The sequence below is a fragment of the Terrapene carolina genome, unplaced genomic scaffold (assembly GCF_002925995.2).
Source record: "Terrapene carolina triunguis isolate 2854851 unplaced genomic scaffold, T_m_triunguis-2.0 Scaffold21, whole genome shotgun sequence".
Taxonomy (NCBI): domain Eukaryota; kingdom Metazoa; phylum Chordata; order Testudines; family Emydidae; genus Terrapene; species Terrapene triunguis.
In genome coordinates this window covers 36,347,784-36,371,754 of record NW_020664372.1, presented here as the reverse complement: position 1 = coordinate 36,371,754, position 23,971 = coordinate 36,347,784, and the positions used below count along the sequence as shown (strand labels likewise).

General features: G+C 39.3%; 1 protein-coding gene across 1 annotated transcript in view; it reads right to left on the bottom strand.

Annotated features, from left to right (window-relative positions):
- Positions 1-306: 306 nt before the first annotated feature.
- Positions 307-23,971, bottom strand: part of EDAR (ectodysplasin A receptor) — a 40,000-nt gene continuing 16,335 nt past the window's right edge. The window contains exons 5-11 of the mRNA XM_026659150.1: positions 13,658-13,744; positions 10,276-10,404; positions 10,106-10,180; positions 9,720-9,792; positions 7,283-7,442; positions 3,862-3,922; positions 307-626 (exon numbers count right to left, since the gene is read on the bottom strand). Of these exons, the coding sequence (XP_026514935.1) occupies positions 307-626; positions 3,862-3,922; positions 7,283-7,442; positions 9,720-9,792; positions 10,106-10,180; positions 10,276-10,404; positions 13,658-13,744 (905 nt within the window). The remainder of the gene's footprint in view (positions 627-3,861; positions 3,923-7,282; positions 7,443-9,719; positions 9,793-10,105; positions 10,181-10,275; positions 10,405-13,657; positions 13,745-23,971) is intronic.

Here is a 23,971-nt window from a genome sequence, read left to right as displayed (position 1 = left end):
CCTGTACCTATACTTGTAAATTTTGTGGAAAATGGATATTAGTGTCCACTTACTATCAGTAACTGTTTAACAAAAGCCATTCTGTTTAATTAAATATTTCATGTTGAGCTTCTCAGAAGAATTTTTGCCTTTGTTTATTTTGTTGGTGATAAATTCAGTTGCAAATCTTGCCTTGCTTTACTCTTTGGAGTGAATGTGAGTAGTGTATGAGAAAACCACCGATTCTTTTAAGTCTCTGCCCCGTGTCTTTGAACCATTGTTCTTGGGATCAATGTTCTTGCACATCCTTTAGAAATGGTGCTCACATCAGGATGTAACCACTGGTTCAGGTGAAGGCATCACTTGTGCCCACTCCAAAATATCTGCGCACAAAGACTCAACAGCATCTAACCGCTCAATTTGCACTAGTTTGGTTAGAAGTTCTGGGATACTGTAGCCGGCTGTGCTGATGCGGTCGAAGAGTTGCATGCCATCTGTCATACCACCTATTTCATCCCTCTTTAGTCCAAAGCTCTCAGCAAGGTGGCGCCATGTTTTCACAATAGCTTTTTCTGAGTTGTACGTTGAGCTGAGCATCCTGCTGGTCTTCTCCAGGCAATCAAATGGCAGCTCTGTGGGACTGAGACCTATGAGGTAAAAATTCTTAGAGTCAGAAATTCTATATACGGATCTTGATGACTACTAGAAATGTTCCCTTGTTCAGTACTATAATATTATTAGCATAATCTTAAAATATTAAATAATAAGTACACCCCAAAAAATCATGAGAGTAACACACTTTGCCTGGTACTCAACTCTTTGGGTTACTCTCACAGGAGTATTTTGATATGGGTAGGCCTAAATTAATAGCCCCAAATGACAGTATCAAATTGGAAAAGTCTTGAAAGAGAGAAAAAACTGAAACAGGAGAGAGGATAAGAGAAGAATGCATGTGTGAATTTGGGTGGGAAATAAGATAAGAACATAGAACGGCCACATTGGGTCAGACCAATCATCCATCTAGCCCAGTATCCTGTCTTCTGGGGCTTCAGAGGGAATGAACAGCACCGGTAATCATCAAGTGATCCATTCCCTGGTGCCCATTCCCAGATCCCAGCAAACAGAGGCTTGGGACACTTCAAAGCATGGTTTTGCATCCCTGCCCATCCAGACTAATAGCCATTGATGGACCTATCCTCCGTGAACGTATCCAGTTCTTCTTTGAACTCTGTTATAGTCTTGGCCTTCAGAACATCCTTTGGCAAAGAGTTCCACAGGTTTACTGTGCGTTGTGTGAAGAAATACTTCCTTTTGTTTGTTTTAAACCTGCTGTCTATTAATTTCATTTGGTGACCCCTAGTTCTTGTGTTATGAAGAGTAAATAACACTTCCTTATTTACTTTCTTCATACTAGTCATGATTTTATAGATCTCTGTCATATACCCCCTTAGTCATCTCTTTTCTAAACTGAAAAATCCCAGTTTTATTAATCTCTCCTCCTATGGATTCTTAACTGAGTTGTGTATTGTCTTACTACTATATCCCTTTCTCAGATAATCCTGAAGTAGCTGTCCCAGGGAATATATTGTAGATGTATCCCTAGTGAGCACTTCAATAGATGTAGCTAAGCATGTTTAGTACAAGAGTTTCATTTTGGCTTTGCAAACTGGCCAGCAGCCACCAGTTTTCTAATGGTACAAAATTCAGTTATATAATGGCACTGAGAGTACTTTGCAGACAATAATCATCTCCCACAGATGGCTCAGTGTTTGACTCTCCCCTGACTCTGACTCTCTCTGTCTCCGTATTTGGAAGGTGGTCTTGCAGGGATGAGATGAGCACAGGTGGTACCATGATGCCTACTGCCTCCATGCATATAAATTCCTGCAAGAGTTTTATTGTTGAAGTACCTCCATAGGAGAGCTTAGTCAAGATTAGCACTGATCATGTGGCTGAATGGATGCTCTTTGCTAGACAGTTTCTCCATAATACTAGATGTAGTACAGGAGACAGTATCAGCAACAAATAATTAAGCATCAATTTCTGAACACCTAGAAGATAATAAGGTGATAAGTAACAGCATGGATTTGTCAAGAACAAATTGTGTCAAACCAATCTAATAGCTTTTTTAGACAGGGTAACCAGCCTTGTGGATGGGGGGAAGTGGTAGATGTGATATATCTTCACTGTAGTAAGGTTTTTGATACTGTCTTGCATGAGCATCTCATAAACAAACTAGGGAAATGCAACCTAGATGGAGCTACTAGAAGGTGGGTGCAGAACTGGTTGGAAAACCATTTCCAGAGAGTAGTTATCAGTGGTTCACAGCTGGAAGGGCATATCAAGTGGGGTCCCGCAGGGATCAGTCCTGGGTCCGGTTCTGTTCAATATCTTCATCAATGATTTAGATAATGACATAGAGAATACACTTATAAAGTTTGCGGACGATATCATGCTGGAAGGAATTGGAAGTGCTTTGCATGATAGGATTATAATTCAAAATGATCTGGACAAACTGGAGAAATGGTCTGAAATAAATAGGATGAACTTCAATAAGGATAAATGCAAAGTACTCCATTTAGGAAGGAACAATCAGTTGCACACATACAAAATGGGAAATGTCTGTATAGGAAAGAGTACTGCAGAAAGGGATCTGGGGGTTATAGTGGATCACAAGCTAAATATGAGACAGCAGTGTAACACTACAAAAAAAAAAAAAGCGAACATCATTCTGGGATGTATTAGCAGGAGTGTTGTAAGCAAGACATGAGAAGTAATTCTTCCACTCTACTCTGTGCTTGACAAGACCTCAGCTGGAGTATTGTGTCCAGTTCTGGGTGCCACATTTCATGAAAGATGTGGACAAATTGGAGAAAGTCCAGAGAAGAGCAACAAAAATTATTAAAGATCTAGAAAACATGACCTATGAGGGAAGATTGAAAAAATTGGATTTGTTTAGTCTGGAGAAGAGAGGCCTGAGGAGGGACACAACAGTTTTCAAGTACATAAACGTTGTTACAAGGAGGAGGGAGAAAAATTGTTCTCCTTAACTTCTGAGGCTAGGACAAGAGGCAATGGACTTAAATTGCAGCAAGGGAGGTTTAGGTTGGACATTAGGAAAAATGTCCCACCTGTCAGGGTGGTTAAGCACTGGAACAAACTGCCTTGGGAGATTGTGGAATCTCTGTCATTCCTGAAAGGTGGTTAGGCAAACACTTATCAGAAATGGTCTAGTTATTACATAGTCCTGCCACGAGTGCAGGGCACTGGACTAGATGACCTGTTGAGGTCCCTTCCAGTCCTACACTTCTATGATTCTGACTTTTGTATTTACCCCTCTTTAATTGATTTGGAGGCTAATAGAGCTTTTTCCATTTCAAATTCAATACCAGTGGTCTGGCGGGAGCTGAGATCGCACTGAGCCATAGAACACACAGAAAAAGAGAGAATTAAATAAGATTATATACTCTTTGATGTAGTGAAATGAATCCATGTCCACTGTGCCTAGGTAATACAGGTAATCAGGTGCTAAATCAAATTAAACCCTTAAAAACTGCCCAACTTGGAAATTACTGTTTTCAGGATGTGGTGGCAGAGCAGAGTAGGACTTGAGGGAGTTGAGAGCTGAAATACAAATCTGATCCTTCCCAAATCTTAATTTTAAACTTATCAGAACATATTTTAATCAGTTTGTGTTCATCCAATTTACTTAAAATAAATAACTAATACAAATTATACAAGTTATAGTTTACCCCAAATTTGGATTATCTCTTTGTAGACCATTTTTTGACAGTTATGAAGGCAAAAGGAAATACATTCCACAGCCAATAGTTAAAATCTAATTCTATACAGTCAGTTTATATGTATTTTGTTCACACTCACCTTCGGCAACACCACATACGTTGGCATACACATCAAGTATCTTTTTCCTTCGACTTTGAATCTAAAGGGAGCAGCAACAAAACATATTTTAAAGACTAGCATCTTGTTATTTCTTCAGTCACATGAGGAGATAATTACTAGGCAAACAGAGGCACCAGATACACAGTGCAACCTCTTGAGGTGCTCTCTAGAGGCTCCTCTTCCAAGACTCTGAACACACTGCATTAGCACAGAAAGCCTCCAAGGATCACTTCTGAAGATTCATGGATGAGTAGGATAAGTGTAAATGAGTTAAGAGTAAAAATATTTTTCGGCTTTCACTTTCCACTGTCTGAGATCTCCCTTTTCCTGTATCCCAGTGTCATCTCATTTGGATTAATGAACTTTCTGCTTTAAGTGTTTTAGTATTTAATTTCCCTTTATAGACCCTGCCCAAGGGAGAGAGTAAACTAAATACTATAGCTGCATGCCCCAAATTGTTAAGTACACAGGATTGGACCAGCTGTGATGAATTAATTCTCCCAGCACACTGCAAGAGGGTTGTACTTGCAGGAGTTGTTGCTGGTTGGCATTAGGGGTCGATTATGCCAATTGGAACATTTTCAATTAAATGTATTATTATTTTTTTTGTGCCAAAATATGCTCTTTTGTCAAAGCTGAAGCAGAAACATCTTGATTTAGACAAGAAGGGTTTCTGAGGTCCAGGGCTCTCTGATCACTTCTGATGAGAGACACATGAATTGACCTGACCTTTTCAATCTGAAACCAGATGTTTTAACACAGTTCTATTTTGCAAAAACAGTGAAAAGGTTTTGTTTTTGTTCCAATGCCAAATGAAAACAATTTTAAAACCTTGAAAGTTGTCAGAATACAGAATTGTTGTCTTCCAGCCAGCTCTAGCTAGGAGCAAGCTATTGGAAATATTCTCTTTATCATGGGACTCAAACACTTGTTTCACAAACTCACCAGTTGTCACAAATGTATTTAGAAAACACCCTGAAAAAAGCCTGCTTGAGCTTCTGGGTTTCTGGGACGATCTTGTCTGGTTTGTTTTCACTGGCCTATAAAAGCCCAGGTACATCAATCAGTTGGATTTCTAGGCCTGTGGTGGTGGACCCCCAATTGACTGCTGCTCACTTGACCTGTCATGTAGACACATTAGGTCTGCAGGTATTTTGAACATAATGAGATGGAAATACAGCTATTAAATGGATTTTACATATTCTTGGTGTTATTTATTTCATAATAAAAACTTGCAAGTTTGGGGTTTTCTAAGTGCAGTAACTGTTGTGCATTTGGAGTAGCCACTTTATAAACATGTCAGGAGCTCACATTTTTTTTCCATAAGGGGTTTTTAGAGTTCCGCTTAAAGCATCTTGGATCCCCCATTTTCTCTCTCCATTCGGGAGCCTCCCTTCTGTGCTGATTGTCTCTGGGGCAGAGAGAGACTAACTAACACCTCCCTCCCAAGTCCAGTGAGGGAGATGCCAGAGGCTGTCTTCTTTTCCAAAGGCTGAGGTTGCTGATTCTGCACTGTGCTTAGCCCACAAGCAAATGGCCACGTTTGTGTTTTGATCTTGGATCCTCTGTGTGGTAACTCATTGCATAATATTTTTTTAAACCAGGAAGGAGCAGTCCAGGGTAAGGCGAAGAGCCTGCCAAATCTAGCTTTGAAATTCTCTATATTTTTCTACCTTTCTCTCTAGCTGTCCTTAGCCTCACTCAACACCCATTGAGCTCTATGGTCTGTCTTATAAACACTATTTCATCTGCACCCCCCCAAGTACTTTAGTGCATGGAACCTAGTTTGGTCCTAAAATCCGAGGCACGGAAGCTGAGTGTCTCAGCACAATCTGTATTTCCATCAAAGACCTTGTTTTATACTTGTTAAGAGGTCTCAAGTCATCATAACCATATTCCAGGGGAGAGGTCTAGGATAAGGGATCTATCTATGCTTTAGACAAGCTTACAAGCCAAAGAAAAGCTTCTGAGGCTGTATCTACTGTGTTATACAGTCTTTAGAGCCTTTTCTTATGACATTGCCACTTGGTCGGAGAACCTGTGTACCAGATTTCAACCCAATGTGAAGTATAGCTAGACAATGGTGCCTAGAGTCTATGATGATGTGTGCATTAGAAATACCTAAGGGCAGATAACAAAAACGCATACATAGGGTTAATGATAATTTTCAGCTGTTCATAACTTTCTAAAAGCAAAGCTAAAAGCATCTCCCGTGGGGCTGAAACTTTCCATGTCTGGTCTTAGTGGAAAGATGAGCTATTTTGGAAAGTTTTGAGCTAAATCATCTCAGCCAGTTAAACTACGCAAGTGTGAAAAGATACTTTTCAAAGTTTTTTTTTTTTTTAATTTTTATTTTAAAGTTTCTTTTTCAGTCTTGGATAACCAAAAATGGTTGATGCTACAAACGTCTATCTTGGCCTAACTGACTTCACTGTGGTTGTTATAGTATTTTTAAAGCTATGAAAGTATAAAACATATCCATATGAATATGTGCATTTTCTTTTTAAGTATGTTTTAATGTTAACATGGGTTAGAAAGTTTGGTATGTGCTGAAGCACCTTACGCATGTGTTTATATGCCCTTAGCTACCTTTAAATACACTGTGAGGGAGCCAGCCAGCCGGAAGGAATGTATGCCACAAGTAGAGAAACCAAACAGTGAGATGGCGCAGGTGTGGTTCTTTTGAATATTGGAGCCACCTTCAATGTGACTCTTGTATCTTTGAAAAATAAACAGGAAAACTAAGTATGAAAATTAATATTAATGAAACATGAAGGTGTAGAAATGAGCATGTTGTTCTTAAGCACACAAGTCAGGAAATTCAGAAGTTAAGGTTCCCACTATAACACTAGGCTAGCCCATTGTCCATATAGTCATGTTCCTACAGCAACATTAATGGTGCTCTTTTGAACACTGTACATTTTATGGTATACATTTTAACAAAAAGTCAATAATACAGCAAAGCATGCATTTAAACAGAAAAACCAAGACTAAATTTTTCTTTCTTGATTTGCCGGTTTAAATGCATGCCTTGCTGTATTATTGATTTCTTTGTTAAAATGTATACCATAAAATGTACAGTGTTCAAAAGAGCAGAGTTAATACTGCTGTAGGAAACTTTCTTTTGAATTTCCTGACTTTTGGGTGCTTAATTTCTCAGCCCTTAACAGTGCATTTTATATGCGCACACAGCATTTTTGGCATATTGAAGGAATACTATATGCTGACTCTATAGATGAGATTGTCAGACAATTTCTTATTACCTTGCAAAACTTTCCTGTAGATTAGTTTGATCTGCATTGTGATTCATTGTTTTATTGTGGTGATGATTTGTGCATGTATTTTTTTTAAAAAAACTATCAAAATACTTCTCCATTTTCAGTTTTGAAAAAAGCCTTACCCCGGTTGATTTGTTATTTGTAGAAGATTTGTCCCTGGTGAGATGAACTAAAGATAACAAGCACAGGTCTGGGGTCCCTTGTTTATCAACAGCAGCTTCTTCATCACTGTCCATGCTTCGGCTTAAAAGTCGTTCATTCTCAGAAGATGCATCGTTTTCACTGAAAAATTAAGGGTAAGATTACAGCAATGCAGCCTTTGATAGTATGAGTCCAATTCTGTCTTTTCTTCTATCTTAGAGGCAATGGAATAATTTTTTTATTTAAAAAATGTCTATCCTGAGGGACCATGTAATTAAAGCTTGATCCTGCTATTGAAGATGTATGTGCAACGGTCTCTATTTAAGTTACACAGTCATGAATACCTGTGTGAGAGCAAGAGGGAGATCTTATAAAGGATTTTTTAAAAATATGTTTCTTTACTCAGGGCCAAATTCTAGCTCTTCCTGACTTTATCTTTGTCTACACTTTGAGCTAGGGGTGTGATTCCAAGCTTGCATTCATGTTCTTGTGCTAGTTTGATGACAGCTAGCATGAATATAAATAGTAGCGTAGCCGTGGTAGCATGGGCAGTGGCAGCATGTACCCAGGTAGTTCAGGCTGCCCATGCTATTGTGGCTACACTACTATTTATAGTCTTTCCTCATTGACCTAGCACGACTATGTGTTGGCAAGCTGGGAATCACCCCCTAGCTTTGTAGTGTAGACGTAGTCTTTGTGGTGTGGTACAAAGCTCATTGTGTCATCTAGCGGGGCTCAGCAGCTAGGGAGAGCTCAGAGAATCCTAAAGGCGAATGGAGCTGTAGCCAATTATTTCATATAATCATTTAATTGTGTTATGAATTAACCACAGCAATAGAGATGTAATCAATGCGTGATGAATAGATTTAGGTATAGTATAGGAATAAGAAGGATAGTATTATAAGGGTATAAGGTTGACAAACATTTATGAGAGAACAGTGTGTATTAGGTATGTAAGCAAAATGAGGCTGTAATGCAAGCCCTACAGGCTGCGGCAGGTACAATTTTAGGTTAGCCGCATTAGGCCTCAGGCCTAAAAGAAGGGTTGACATAAGCAGGTGACCCAGGAATAATCCTGTACCAGTAACGTTACAAGATTACTATAAAGAATGTGACAATGAGTGATGTTTGGGGAAATATGCCGCAATGTACCTGTCAGGACTGCAAGGCACCCAATTGTAACAGCATAGACAATTCTGCAGCAACTACAGGTTGCCATGGGGCCTTGTTGATATACATGCTAATGTAAATAAGGGGAACTAAGAGAGTAGCCTTTGAAAAGTGGGACACCAAATTTTATGGGGTTTGGAAGTCCTGATAAGGACAAAGGGGTTGGAACTTTCGTCATATGTATAAGGGTTATGGGTGTGAGTGTAACTCAGCATAAAAGGGGTTCATCAGCATGAACAGGGAGGAAGATCCATCAAGAGACCCTCCACAGATGACCATCTACTCAGAGAGCCACCTATCTTGGTGGAACCCTTGGAGATGTGAGTATGAGAGCATTTATGCTGGACACCTTTTGGTATTGGTACATGTTCATTTATATATCTGTAACTGTGGCATTGATTATCTGTGTAGTAAGGTTTTTAATATCGGGAAGCTTAATAATGTGTGAATGCTGTTGTGGTCCCTGCTATCATTCCTTGTGTGCTCTGAGAGCCTCCAGACCAAATGACATTTCTAATGGTGATTCTCGCTCTGCTAATTATAATACTGTAGCAGCCCTTAGGGAGCACAAAAATTTGACCCAGGTTACTATGGTTTAAGAGACCATTGATAATATCAACCCATCAATAATGTAAAGGCTACTGACCTGTGTGACTTTGTGCCATCTAGAAGCTGAGCAATAAACTTAGGGATAAAGTGCTTTTTTGATGTATGGAGCAGGAAATGTGTTCTCCTGTGCTGGCTGATAGGCAGCAGGGAGAAGATTAATGAAGAGCACGTACCTGAAAACCACACTTCTGGCACACACTACCAAAATGAAGCTGTCAGGAAAGACAACAGAGCCCCGTAGGGCTGAGGAGGGAGATGGGATGAGGGAATGATCAGCCCTCCCCCCCACTAGCATCTGCCATCCTACTGTAGAAGTTAGAGATTGAAAATACTTAAGTCATCTAGTCTTTCCCCTGCTGCTGCAAGATTGTTAGTGCATTTTCAACTCCCAGGTCTAGCTTTAAAAAACTCAAGCAACGGGGCTTCTGGCGCTTCCCTTGGCAGAATGTTCCTCATTCTATTAGATCTCACCATCAGGAAGCTTTTAGCCTATTTTGCCCTTGTCTTAATTGCATCTCCTTTTTTCTTGTTGTATTCCCTTGTGCCAGGCTAAATAATTCCTTTGCCTCAAGTATCTGGAAATGGTTATGTTCCTTTTCTACCTTAACCAAGCTAAAATAATGTTTATTTTTCACATACCTTTTAACAGTCTTAGCTGGAGTTGCTGTCAGTTTTTCAAACTCCTCTTTCTCTGAGAAAATCACAACATTTTCTGCAGATCAAAAAATAAAGATATTATTTAATTGGCAGAGAGATTGCAAATGTGTGTTTTGCCTCACTAGCTTCGTCAGCTGGCAGTCTTACTACAAACTTAAATCTCCCTGAATTCTTCTACACTTTTAATTTCTAGCACAGGATTAAGTGCAATTTTGGTGGTACAGAACCTATTTTGGCATATTCCTTTACTAAATGGAATTGGAGTTTAAACAATTAAAAGGGGGGATTGCACAGGAAGATGGATTAAGGGAGTTTAAGACCTGTGTTATCTGGTATGGAGAAAATGGAAACTATAAAACAGCTCAAACCTTGTACGTCTGTCTTCTCTTCTTGCATATTGGCTTGAGCTTCGACTGTTTTTACTGAATGGCTGGTGCAACAGGCTAGAATATAAAGAATGTAACTTATTACTAGTCATTCTCAGCAGTTGTCTGGAGATAGCATTTTGCAACTGGAATTTCTTATGCCACACAATTACCTTGACCAGAAGGTTTTGTTTTCACAATGTAAAACATGATGATCAAGACAATGGCAATAGCCATTATGAATATAGTAGACATGGCAATTATTAGAGCAGTAGCCAGATGCCCTTGTCCTGAAAGATCTGCTGGAGACACAAAGAAATAAGTTTATTGTAAAGGAGCCATTATTGAAAACAAAGAATGTTTATCAGTTTGAGGTCTGCCCTAAACTTAATCCCTAGTTCATTTCTTTATTTACTTAAAACTTGATTAATTTATTTGAACTGGAGCTTTGCCGGATGAAGCACTGCAGAACTTAGCTCTTACGCTTCAAAAGCCAACCAATATACAGAATGTTACAAATCAGTGTAGTTTGTTCTACAATAGTTGTTAATAATGACAACAAATGCTAGACCATGTAGTCCTGCAGAGATGAAGGAAGCTATTATGTCCTCTAATATTAGAAGAAATTATGTATGAAGAGGAAAATATACTATGCTCTTCCAAATACCTTGTGAAATTTTCAATGTTTCAATAAGAAGAAATATGAGCTACCAAAATTTGACCTCTTTTCATATTTCAGTTTTTTAAAATTATATACACAAACTATTTCATTACATTTTGTTTATGCTTTGCTTATTGTAAAAAGAAAAATTATGAAAATAAAATATGCGGATGTAATTTCTTTGGTAATTTTCTTTTCTCCCACTGTCATTCTGCTCCTGAGAGAATGAGGTTTGTCGTTGTTACTAACAGGTGAAAATAGGACGCTGAAATTTATGTTGGCTGAAAATTATAACAGGCTTGTAGGCCCAGTTTTGCCCATGGTTGCACTCACAACTGGCTTCAGTGGGCTCTTTGTGTGTGCACATCTGAAGATAGGATTTGGCTTTTTCTAAGACAGAAAGTGGTGTTCCTCTGTATCCTAATGTGGTATTGCAGCTAATTGTGTATAACTGTGAACAGCTGCTAGCTCTCAACCCTGAGTGAAAATTGGACATTCTCTTAATTGTAAAATCAGTTATTTAGCTTTCCTTTATAGAACAATGAAACAAGTCAGTAAAACAACAAAATGTGTAATTTCTTTTCATAGACCTACACTAACATACAAAGTGGGTGTACTGCTGGTAATGTTCCATCAGTGTGAACATGTTTAAAATTCTTCCTTTGAAAGATTTATCAAAAGTGCAGGTGAAAAATCTAATATGTTTAGTTCGATTTGTGTTGGTTTGTATGGATTATAAAACCTGTCTGATGCCATTTTTACAGGTGCTTCTCTGGGATGAAACCACAGCTTAAAAATAAATTATAAAACTTTTAAATTATTAAAAATGTGATGGGAAGCCAGAAAAAGGATCTTAAAACAAGGAAAAAGTCAATCATCAGAATAGGAGCTGCTGTTGTCTAGACAATATATCTTTGGAGCGCCCATGAAGAAGGAATTATAGTAGTAAGTTTTGAAAAATGGAATAATTGATAAATGATTCTAATTGTTTCTTATCAGAGCAATATCCGGAAGAAAGTACAAGGCTGTTCTGCTTATGAAATCTGAGTATAAGGCCATTGACAAATATGTCATTCTAGCACCTAGTGTCTTTATGCTAAAGAGATAGGCTCAGTAAATATTGCCAAAATGAACTGTTAGGCTAAGTGCTTAACATAACAACCACCTAAAACCTGCTAGCAACCAGCTTTAGTTGGATAATTTTATAAAATAATGTGACATCTGTAACTGGATATCATGTTAGCAGCCTGACAACTGGCTGGAAGCATGAGGTAGGTCTGGACAGTGTCTGCCCAACAATGAAAATATACAGTATAGTCCCTAAAAAATAACACCCAATAGTAACGTATACATTCAGAAGAGCATTGGTCCTACCACTAATCCCTCAGGCAAGACACAGAGAAGCAGACTGAGGTCTAAATTGACCCATGGTAACTGTGGCTGACTGCTTTCTTCAGTAGGATTCAAGCCAAAGCAGTTTCTGACAGCCCAACAAGACAGTAAGCACATCAAAAGAATACTATGATCAATGCTACTGAATGCTGAAAAATGAAACAAAACTGAAAGTGAACTGAATTAGCAGAACTGAATAATGCATAACTCGCATTCACCAGATCATCCTCTGTGGTATGGTACACTCGATAGCCTGATTGGAATTCTCAAACAAGTCAAATTAACGTTTATATCGGAATAGAAATAAGTTAATAAAATCAGGATGAAGATTAGGCATCAGCAAAGAATTTTTAAAGAACCAACGTCAAAGAGATTCATTATTCCTCAGATAAACAGTGCCATGAAAAGTAAATGCTCCCTCAGCAGTGAAGTGGGAATGGGATCCAAAGACACATCATCTTGTGCTCAAGCCAAAATATCGTGTGTGTAATATCAGAGAGAAGAACTGAAAGCCAAAGTCAGAGTCAATAATGATAATAAATAACTTAAAAGCTGACTTAATATATGCTTTCTCTCAATGTCTGGAGCTCATTCATGAAATAAATTCATCATGGGGTAACTACATCTGTCCTTACTTCAGAAAGAGTATCTGAATATTTTAACATATAGGTTCCATGCTTCAGAAGGACTGTTTGATCATGTTGATGTCATTTTGCTTCAGGGTGTTTTTAATGCCCTCAAAAGAGAGGTAAGAAAAGGGAGAAGTTCAAGCCACAATCTGCAAAAGAATTGTTATACTTGCTTTTCTAACACAGATTTCACACGTAGCATTGACAGAAGATGAATTTAAAATAAGGTAGGTAAGATCAGAGATGAAAATCAGAGGCAGTAAGCTAGGATCTAAAAAGCCATGTAGGATTATAGAAAATGATAAATACTTCAAAGCATGTGGGAAGCTGAATTAAAAATGAGATAATAAAATGTCTGGAAACATTGCTTCCAACATCACAAAACCAGACACACAATGGTCAGCTTTGATAATTTTTTATTAGTTGTTTTTCCCCCCACTATGTATGCAGTGTTCTTATTTTCATTATTTTTGGTTTGTCAAAAATACATATTGTAGAACTGTTTGTTTAGTCCAAAAAGAGACTGGCCATATAGTTATATTAAATTATTTTCACATTTCTGGCCAGTCTCTGCTGGGGCATAATGACATTTCCTTGTTGCTAAAATAATGAGCTAAATTAATTGCTGGCATAAATCAGTACAACTCAGTTGAAGTCCATTTTAAGTCCATCTCCACTGAAGTAATAGTACTGATTAATCCAGGAATAAGAAATCATTGTAAATTATTATTATTTTTAGTGATTCTTCAAATGTGGGAAAATAATGCAAAGTAATTTTACAGGAGGTGTTTTCAGTTCAACAGTACGTTATACCAGCTGATACTGTATTCTGAAGAAATAGCTGCTGAATAAACCAGGGGAAGCTTTTCTTACCTTTGTGTGCATGCTGAAAAGGCGAGAGCGTGTTTGTGCCAGAGGTACTTGGGAAAATGGCTGAAACACCAGAGGTCATGCCAGCACCTGCAATAGTAACAAAATTGCCATAAATTTCCCTGCTTACCTTGTGAAGTTTCAGCCATGTCTTGACCTAGTCGTAGTAAGCAGAGCACTCACTTAGTTTCATTGAATTTCCCATTCATTAAAAAATAATTCACAGAGCCACTTTTATTTTCTGCAATGTCAACAATCCCCAAGTACATTTCTGGCATTTTGAAAAATGTATTTAGTAAATATTTTTGCATAGGACTTGGAGGAATTTTCAAAGCCCCACTGACTGGTTTATTAACCTATATAAAGACAAAATGTTCTATGATATACACAGGGTCAGATTTGCTCAATAGGTTCCCCTCGTGTGAACTGGGAGCAGAATGTCTGCCAGGAGTGAGTCAAAGTGACACAAGTCACTCACAACCCCTTCTCCATTATGGAGTCTGGAGCTGGCCAGAGCAAGCCCCAACGTAGGAAGGTCATCTAGGAGATTCATCTGATGAGTGCCTCTCTCAGGCAGCCTCCATCAGTGAGATTTCCATAGAGCCTTGATTAGTATTTAAAGCTATATTGTCCCAGTGGAGACTCTAGGGAAGATGGCAAACAGTACTGCAGAATGCCTTCCCCTTGGTGAAACTGCATAGGGAGTATGCATATTTTTTGCAGCCTGGTAGGACAACATGCTTCAGATGATTCTGCCAGCTAGAATCCATCATCTGGAAAAAACTGTAAATCATCATTGTTACAAGACAGAGCCCTTAAATCTATTGTAGAAAACAATTAGCAATGACAGTGAGATGGATAACTTAATAGGTTCTTTTCCCTACCAGGTTTCTATGATTGATTACAAAAAAAAATAGTAATTTTTTTTTTTAATTCAGCTGTGAGGCAATACATGTGCTATGTTTTCAGAATGGAAAATCAGGTCACAAACTGGGGCAAAATACCAATCCTGCGAGCTTCTTTTGACTCTAGGCAAAGACAGAAACAGTGGGAACTAAGGCTGAAGCTAGGAATACTCTGAGTATCTCACTGTAATAAGATTCCAAAACAGGAATTAGAAATAAGGGTTAGAAAAGACCATTTTCATCACTCCTGCAAGAACTTTTGAAGAAGTCTGCAAATGCAAACACTGAAAAGTTTTTGAACTATTTTAAGGTGCGATGTCGTCAGCGTCAAGCAAAATGATAAAAATCACTAATTCTTCACATTTACCTGGTGGAGCAAAAGGCAAGTATTAGTGAGTTAATTCTTCTAAAACTAAAAGTTCTGTACAGCTAGTCTGTGTTTGTGGGAGCAGGGGGATAGTATAATCATCAAAGACCTACTCTGGCGAATTCACACCACAACTGAAAAATGACTAATGCTATTCTGCTGTTCTGGGAAATGTGGTAAGGAATTTCAGGGTCTTGGCCCATCACTTAAGGTCAACAGGAAATTAAGCTGTCTGGTAGGGTATGAAAAATGTCTCATGGTCTATGAAGTAAAGAAATATACATGATCTTTAAATAAAAAAAATGTTTTTTAGAAAATGAAAAAATATTACCCAATATAAAATGTTACTGTGTGTTTGGAATGATAAATGCATACTCTTAACTTGGCACAAAGAATACAGTGCAGATGACTTTAAAAGATTTTTTCCCCTATAACAATGGCAAAACACCTTCCAAACCTCATTTGTTGGTATGGAAGGAAATAAATATTATTTATTACACTTTCATTTTTTAAATTGAAACAGCACTTATTTCTATAGAATTTTAAATATACTGGTATGTTAACTCAGGCACTTTCAATGCTATGTAGGTAAAATAATTACATCTTTTTAATCTTTAAAATGTGTATATTGGAAGACAGCCCTTAGTTTGCAGAAGCCTTAGCAACCAGACTGATGCCTAAGAACCCCGTTCTGTTCATGGGATGCTTGTGAATTACGGTGAATAAATAATAGAACTAAGTCCTATAGTCCAGTCCTTAATCAGTCCTTACTTAGGCAAAACTTTCATTGACTCAGTTTCCCATTTGTTTAAATATGAGTTTTGCCTGAAAAAGGACTTTAGGGTTTGACTCATAGAAGTTACAGATGGAAAAGACCCACTAGGTCACCTAGAGAGACAAGGCGGGGGAGGTAATATCTTTTATTGAACCAGTGTCTATTGGTGAGAGAGACAAGCTTTCGAGCTTACACAGAGTTCTTCTTCAAGGTTGTCTCTCTCACCAACAGACATTGGTCCAATGTCTGTCTGATATCCTGGGACCAACACAGCTACAACAACACTGCATAGTAGGTGATCTAATCTATCTGTCTACCAGTGCAGGATTGGTCCCTTTATGTTGTAGTGCTTTATCGAGTCTACATTTAAATATCTCAGATGAGGATCTTTTACCATGTTTCTTGGAAAACTATATTCATAGTATGAAATAGCTCCCCAAAAGTAAGTTTTTATTTGTTATTTAGCCTACATTTTTCTTTTTCTTTTTTAGTTCCCCGCTCCCCTTAATTTCTAAAGCTGCAGAATGAGCACCCATTTCTACTTTGACCTCTGGTCACTTCTCTGTGACAGACCTGGTCCAAAGAGAAGTTAGGTATAAGCCATTAAAACACGCTTTGCTGTTAGACCATTCTAAATATAAAAATGAAGTTAGTTTCTATATGAAATGGAGATTAAGGATCAATAATCCCTTAATTTCTCTACTGTTGTGCTAGTTCTTTGCACAGAACTGAATTTTACCCTCTGTGATCTTTATCTATTTATTTCTTCATCACAGTTTGATAGTGGGAGACTTAAGTCAATGTTCAGCCTATGGAATGGGCTGAAAACAATTGTGATGCCGTACAATTCTTGCAGGCTGCACCAAGTCAACAATAGCTATTCTTACCCAGCAGTTTAATTAACACAGGCAAATAATATGCTGCTTTGTCTGCTTTTAGATAATCCAACAAGCTCTAGCTCGTCCCTCTTTTTTTAGTTGAGTTCAGTGTTTATTCAACTGTTTCAGTTTTGCTTGAGCAGGCTTTCAGGCACTCTTATATTGTTAACAGTTTGTCATTCCTCCAGGAACAGGAGGAGCAGTCAGGGTGTAGAACACGATTGCCCAACTGAAAGACCAAGAGATGCTATTAGAGAGAGCCATTTCACACTATTACTTTCCTACTTCAAACTGAGAGAGAGATCCTACCCTGTCCTACGGAGTCCTCCGTTCACTCTCGGAGTCTGTTCTCAGGCTCAAAGTTCAGTACATGTAGGATCAGAATGCTTGAACAAGAATTTTCTTATGGTTACCTAGGAATGGGACTGATTGGGGGGTTTTTTTTGTCGTAAATGTCATAGTGAACTCTACCCTGATGCTACAACAGAGTTGTCTTTCAAATATACTTATGTAAGTGTTAGTAATCACACACATTTTAAGCCTGATATCAAAATTAATAATTTGGCAGATTTTATTATGAGCTAAGATTTTACTTTGGATGTGGTTTTGAAGACCATGCCAAATAATGCACCTGCATTAAAAGGTGAACTGAAAACTGCCAGGTTTTGAAGGTCTTTTCTTCATTATGCTGCCAGCTTATGTCAGCTTTCGATGGATAAAAGGGAAAAAATAACTTATTAGTTTTCACTCTTTTCCCATCCAACAATACATCAAGACTATGAAAGTCTAGTTTGTACCCAGACCATATTCCTAATTCTGGTTCCAATGCAGATGATGTCACTTACAGTATCTCTAAAGATTTAGACATAGTTCAGGCTGAGCAATTCTAAGTGCATGCTGAAATCACTCTATTCTGGCCATGAAAAAAAGGCTGAAATCCAGTTGTATGGCAGAGTATTTTACATTCTTAGGCACCTGTATGTAATACCATTGGAATGTAATAAAGACACCCGCTAGCAGTGCTATATCGTTAAGGGTTTGTTGGCTTTTCCATTATAAACCTTGTTATTTAGGGAGGTTATAATTTGGCCATCAAAGTTTTCTCTTGACTCACAGACTCTGCCTTCAGCCTTATTTTTCAAAAATGTATTAAAAATAATTTGGATTGTTTTGAGAATAATTGCATTTGTTTTCACATTTGAATTTGCTTTTGTAACTCAAAAAGAAGCTTTCACTTTTAAATCGCTATGTAGCCAGTCATTTGTCCATAACACAGATTAGGTGCTGTGTTTTAAAGTAACCTTTTTGCTTTCTTTCCTTTTAAAGAACAGTTCTTCTGTGTGCAGCAGGACTATTACAATGATTTGTACTTAGCAAGCCCAATTCACAATAAAGAACACTACTGCACTCGTCGGGTGGCAGGCACAGGGGGGAGGTTTGTGGACATGTTGCTCAGGTAATATTTATGGCTTTTGATAATGTGATGTACAAATGGAAAAGCACATTTATTATTATTTTTCTTTGTTTAGTGAAGCAGTGGATACTGAAATGAACCGTACAAGGAGGAATATCCTGCATGGATTTTAAAAGTTATTACATGTATTTGACCTGAACACAGTCTGATTTTAGAAGTCCTCATGGATGTGCAGATTGAAAAGAAAAAAGTTGGACGATATTTAAAATGTATAATAAGGCACATTCTGAATATCACCCCTAAAACACAAACTCGGATGAACATGAATAAAACATCCATGCCAGTGACCAGTTTTGAAGTTTTGTGGGTTTATCTGTTTGTTTTCCTTCTCTTTTCTGTCTCCCACTTCCTTTTCCTTCGCTCCCCTTTCTGTGTTCTGCCTCTCGGATTCCCTCCCCATCTAATTCCTTCTTTTTCTGTATCTAGTGACCACCTCCTTCAAATTTTCTCCTTTTCTCTGTGTGTCTCTCTCTCCTCATTGCTTTTCCTCAGATCTCCACACTATCCATTCATGCCATATATTTCTTCCTCCAGTTTTCCGTCTCCCTATTTGTTATCCTCTGGCTCCCTAGTCCTACCTGCTTCCCTCCTATCTGTTACTCTAATATTTTCTCCCGCTACTTCACTTTCCTTTCCTAAGTTCCACTCAGCTTCTCTTCCCTTTTCATCATCATCTTGTCTCCCCTCCCTTCCAAAGATTTCCCCTTGTAATGCCAACCAAGATCTGTGCCTCTATAGCAGTGTTTCTCAAACTGGGGTCGCCGCTTGTGTAGGGAAAGCCCCTGGCGGGCTGGGCCGGTTTGTTTACCTGCCCCGTCCACAGGTCCGGCCGATCGCGGCTCCCGCTGGCCGCAGTTCGCTGCTCCAGGCCAATGGGAGCTGCTGGAAGCGGCACGGGCCGAGGGACTTACCCTACACAAGCAGCGACCCCAGTTTGAGAAACACTGCTCTATTGGCCAGTCAAGAGGATCCATGCAATATATGGGCTGGGCATGGTGGTACCCAGGCCAGGAGCAAAGATCATATGACCCTTTTACTCCTCAGTGTAGCTATTTGGAGTGGTGGTGAGAGAACAGCAGCTCCTCCTGCTGGCCAGTGCAAGGGAGCTCTACTACTGAGATAGAGCAAAGCTGGCAGGACACCAACTTGGTATGTAACTTCTTGGGTGTTCTTGAAGCATACTGCTCTAGGCAAACACCAACAAGGTTGCCACAGCTTCTTCACAGTATACGTAATACACAGTGTAAAAATACATCCATTTACAGTACCTGACAGTGTCACAGCAACTCTGTAAATAGTGTGTATTTAAAATTGTCTTTGTAAAACTATCTGTTAGTGGAATGAATGGCAATGTATACTCATTAGAAACATACTGCCTTCTGAACTGCTAGTGTAGGGGCTGTGAGGGGAGCAGAAGTAAAATAAAATGGAAAAAACAATGGTAACCCAGAATATGGGTTGGACTGAAATCTAGTCTGGTGAAAGGCAACGAAGGTGTGAAATCTGTAACTGGCCCTGAGCAAGGCACCTTGAACCAAGACTACAAGTGTAAATCTTGTCCTATGTATAGGATTAGCTATCTGGTAAACACAGGCCAGAATTTTCAAAGTGTGACTTCATATTTAGGCACCTACATGCGTGGTCTGTAAGAGGTGCAGTTCCCAAATGGGAGCTGCAGCATCTGTTGAAATTAGTCCATTTATTTAGGTGCCTAATATTAGCCTGTCAAATTTGGAAATGTTGCCTAACCACACACTGAGATTAACTAAAAATCACTAACTAAGAGGAAGAATCTCCCAGGCAATAGAATTTCACCTTAAATTGGCGAAGATTGCTGAATAGCAAAAATGGCATTTGTGAGGTGTGCGATAATAGTATCATTTGCAGAAATACTGTCAGAGATACTGTGGGCCCAACCTAGTGCTTATTAAAATCCGTGTAAGAGCTCCCGTTGTCTTCAGTGGTCATGAGATCAGGCCCATTGTGAAATAATTTAGCTCCCAAATTTGAGCCTTTTAAACCTGTAATAATTTAGCAATATACATCCAAACTTTTACATTAGCTCTTGCCAAACTTGTAAGTAGCCACTGATGTTAAGACACACAAAAGGAAACTTTTTGTGCTGTTGTGTTCTCTCTGCTACCCCTTCAAGTAGCAATGTAACTTTTCTCTTGTGTTTTTGATTAAGTGGCTGTGATGGGGGTGTCCCTCCTACACAAGCCCAGGAGGAGTGAAGGAGGCAAGCTGGGCCAATTAACTCAGGCTGCACCTGGAGGAGAAGTCAGGGAGCATGGGTTGATTAAATGAGGCTTAGCTGGGCAGGAAAAAGAGGGGCCTGTATAAAGCCCAGGAACTGAGAGCGGAAAGGGGCTGCAGGGAGGTAGTCTGCAGTCACTCCCTCGGTGAAGGGAGGTGTGTTGGTACTGTAAAGGGTATTCCACAATTACTCCTTGGGAGGAGGGAGTTGGGAGGCTGGCAAACCCAAACCGGGGGGAATCCAGGAAGGTACGAGAAGGCTTGGGGGAAAGCAGCAAGGAATAGGAGTGCAGACCTTGGCTACTGACTGGAGGGATCCTGAGCTGGAACCTGGAGTAGAGGGTGGGCCTGGGTTCCCTTACCAATCACTGGGGACATGGCACAGGCTAGGTTGAGGACAGTGGACTGCCTAGGATGATTTATTCTGGAAAGGTTTTGTTACGCCCCCCTGGAAGTGGGAGCCATGTCGAGGGGGCAGGAAGGGGAGGCTGCGGTTCCTGGAGCAAGAGGGGTTCGTAGGGTGAGAGGATGACAGAAGAGAGACCACCTGAGGAGGGCACAACATCTGGCAGAGCTAATCCCCAGGACAGCTGGGAAGAGGCGCTATGATCAGTGAGTACACCCTGTGACAGTGCTCTCTTGAGGGAGCAGAGGTGGTGATTATTCTAGGCCAGGGGTCAAACTGGGGGTCAGGACCCCTCAGGAGGTCGTGAGGTTATTACATAGGGGATCACGAGCTGTCAGCCGCCACCCCAAACCTCGCTCTTCCTCCAGCATTTATAATGGTATTAAACATATTTTTATATATTTTTAATATATGGCGGCGGGGGGGTCGCACTCAGAAGCTTGCTATGTGAAAGGGGTCACCAGTGCAAAAGTTTGAGAACCACTGTGAATCTAGGCTATGTGGCCTTGGTTTGGCACTTCATTTGCATGTGTTGTATTTTGATTTTGGATTTTATAACTATTGTAATTATTATGTGGCACCTATAATTTATAGGTATCTGCCCTGTGAATTAAACTCTGTATATGGGGTCTAACATCTCTTTTGCTGTGCAAAATGAAGGGGATAAAAAGAGCTGAAATTCTAGTATAATGGTTCCAAAAGTGTGAGGTGGAGGAGAATGGACCCAAAATGACATTAATCTCCTAGTCTTGCTATGAGACCTTGGAAGCCCTTCTACTGAAACGGGCAAAGCTGTGGCAACCCCCTAGAATTTCCCACTGTCGCTCACTTGAAAAAACAATGGCATCATGGCTTCTGAATGAGCTATGAGACTAGGAGCTGGTGTTCCATGGGCAGCATGGAGAGGCAGGCCCTCTCAAAGGATGACACAAGATCTACACAATTGGAACAGAGTTTTCCCATATATCCTCAGGCTCCAGGTGATTGACCAGGCATTCTTTTTTGTTGGTCCTCAAATCCCTCCCTCTGAGGTTTTGTCTAGAATAAGAAATAGGGTTGAGGCTAATTAACCTTGACCTAACCTCAACTCTTGTCTTAATGTCGCCAAACCTCAAGGGAATCAGAGCTGAGCTGTACCACCTAGTCAACAACCTAGCATTTCCTCCATTCTGTGTGGTAAGAGGAATTGGGTGCTGTAAGGTCAAAGAAGTGAAGAAAATAAGTTTGTCAGTTCCAGCTAACAAGGCTATTCATTTGTAAGCATCACTGGACACAAGGAAGAAATGGCGGGGGGGACAAGGGAGAGAATGATCAAATGCGAAAGGACAGAACCGGCAAGGAAAGAAAATGGTGATATTACAAAGAATGGAGAGTTAAAAAGAAAAAAATATTAAAATTATTTGTATATAGTATTACTAGTACTGTAAGGAGTTTTTCTGTGTTAAGTGTTTTAAGCATTTCAGCTAAAGGCCCAGAATTCAGGGTCTTTAAAATATAGATATAAAAGTGATCTTCTGATTGGAACATGATATACGAAGCCCTCGGCCGTTTAATAAATTATTCTGTACAACATAACAATTCTCATCTGTTTGGTTGTTTTGAAGTTCTAAGAATGCAACAACAACAAAAGGGATGTTTCCAGATGTTAGTCTCACTCTGGTAATTAAAAATTACTTTAGTAGCTCTTTTAAAAAATTAAATTGTCAGACCATTAGTCTATGTGTGTTAGGGTGACCAGATGAGATGAAGAAAATATCGGGACACCAAGGGGGGCAAAAAAAAAAAAAAGCCCGGCGGCGCAAATTATCGGGACAAAAATTGCGTCCCGACCACAGATCGGTTGAGACGCGGAACAAACAGCTCAAAATCGGGACGGTCCCAATTTTATCGGGATGTCTGGTCACCCTAATGTGTGTTAGGTTAAAAACCTAGATAGGTTGATTAATACCACTTCTTTCAGCATGTGAGTGGGGAGGGGGGAAAGATTAGAAGGAATGATTTTTTGACTGATCTGCTGTCATGGTTGCTATAAAAAAAAATCCACATTTTTGGCACAATGCACTTTAAATTAAATTTAAATTAAATTTTAAATTAATTTTTTTTTAAATTAAATTAAATTTTAAATTAATGGAGATATCCTATCTCCTAGAACTGGAAGGGACCTTGAAAGGTCATCGAGTCCAGCCCCCTGCCTTCACTAGCAGGATCAAGTACTGATTTTGCCCCAGATCCCTAAGTAGCCCCTTGATTATGGTGTGAGTACTGCAAGTGGATGTATTTATTTAGCTGCCCCTGGGGGATATTCTTTCTTATATGTGTATCTCAGTTGCTTTGGGTCAGAGTCTTGTTTCACAAAGTTCTTGTGACCTCTGGTCGGCTATTTATTATCTGTAACATATAGCTGGGAAGAGAGCACGGCTTATAGCCATAGCTACAGTCCATGGACTTAATGAGATATTGGCCAATTGGCCAATATTCCACAAACTGTAGTCCATATAAGAAGTGTGATTTAGTCAGTGTCCTCATCTCCGTTTCCATAGTATCTCTGTTTTTATCTAATACAGGCCAATAATTTCTCTGTATTTTACCAAGTCTCTTTTACACCTTTTATGTTTTGCCAGGTGTTCATTCACCTGGATATAACAAAAGACATGCAACTAATCTGAAGGCAGCATCCATTGTAGGCCTTCTGTCTTCATAGGATTTGCAATGTTCTTACTTGAAGATCTGTATGTACTTGAATCAAACGTTTATCCCTCATTGAGGTCTGATCGGGGAGAGCAGAAGTGAGGTCACTTCCAGCACTTTCTTGACTGCCATCCAGAGCTAATGCTCATTTTGGAAGTTTTGCAGTCCTTGTTCACCTACCATGTCTCAGCCCACCTTCCTAGTGGGTTGTACTGCTCGCTAATCTCTCTCAAATACGAATAAGCAGAGGCCACTTGAAGAAGGAAGAGAGGTTACTTTTAAGTAGCTCTTCTCTGAGAGTGTCATCTCTACACAGTCACACACCCCACTCACCTTCCCTGCTTCTTTGGAGTCTCAGGGAAAGAATTCTGACATTAGGGAAGGAACTGAAGGCTGTTGGGCACATTTCCCCTCTTCTTATCCTCAGAATCCTCCATGAGGCTTGGGGGAGGGTAAATGGGCTGCCAAGCTCCTGAAAGTGAAATTTCTAAAAAATCAATTGTTTTGGCTTTTTCTCCCCCACCTTTTTTTTTTTTTTTTTTTTTTTTTTTTTTTTTTTTTTTTTTTT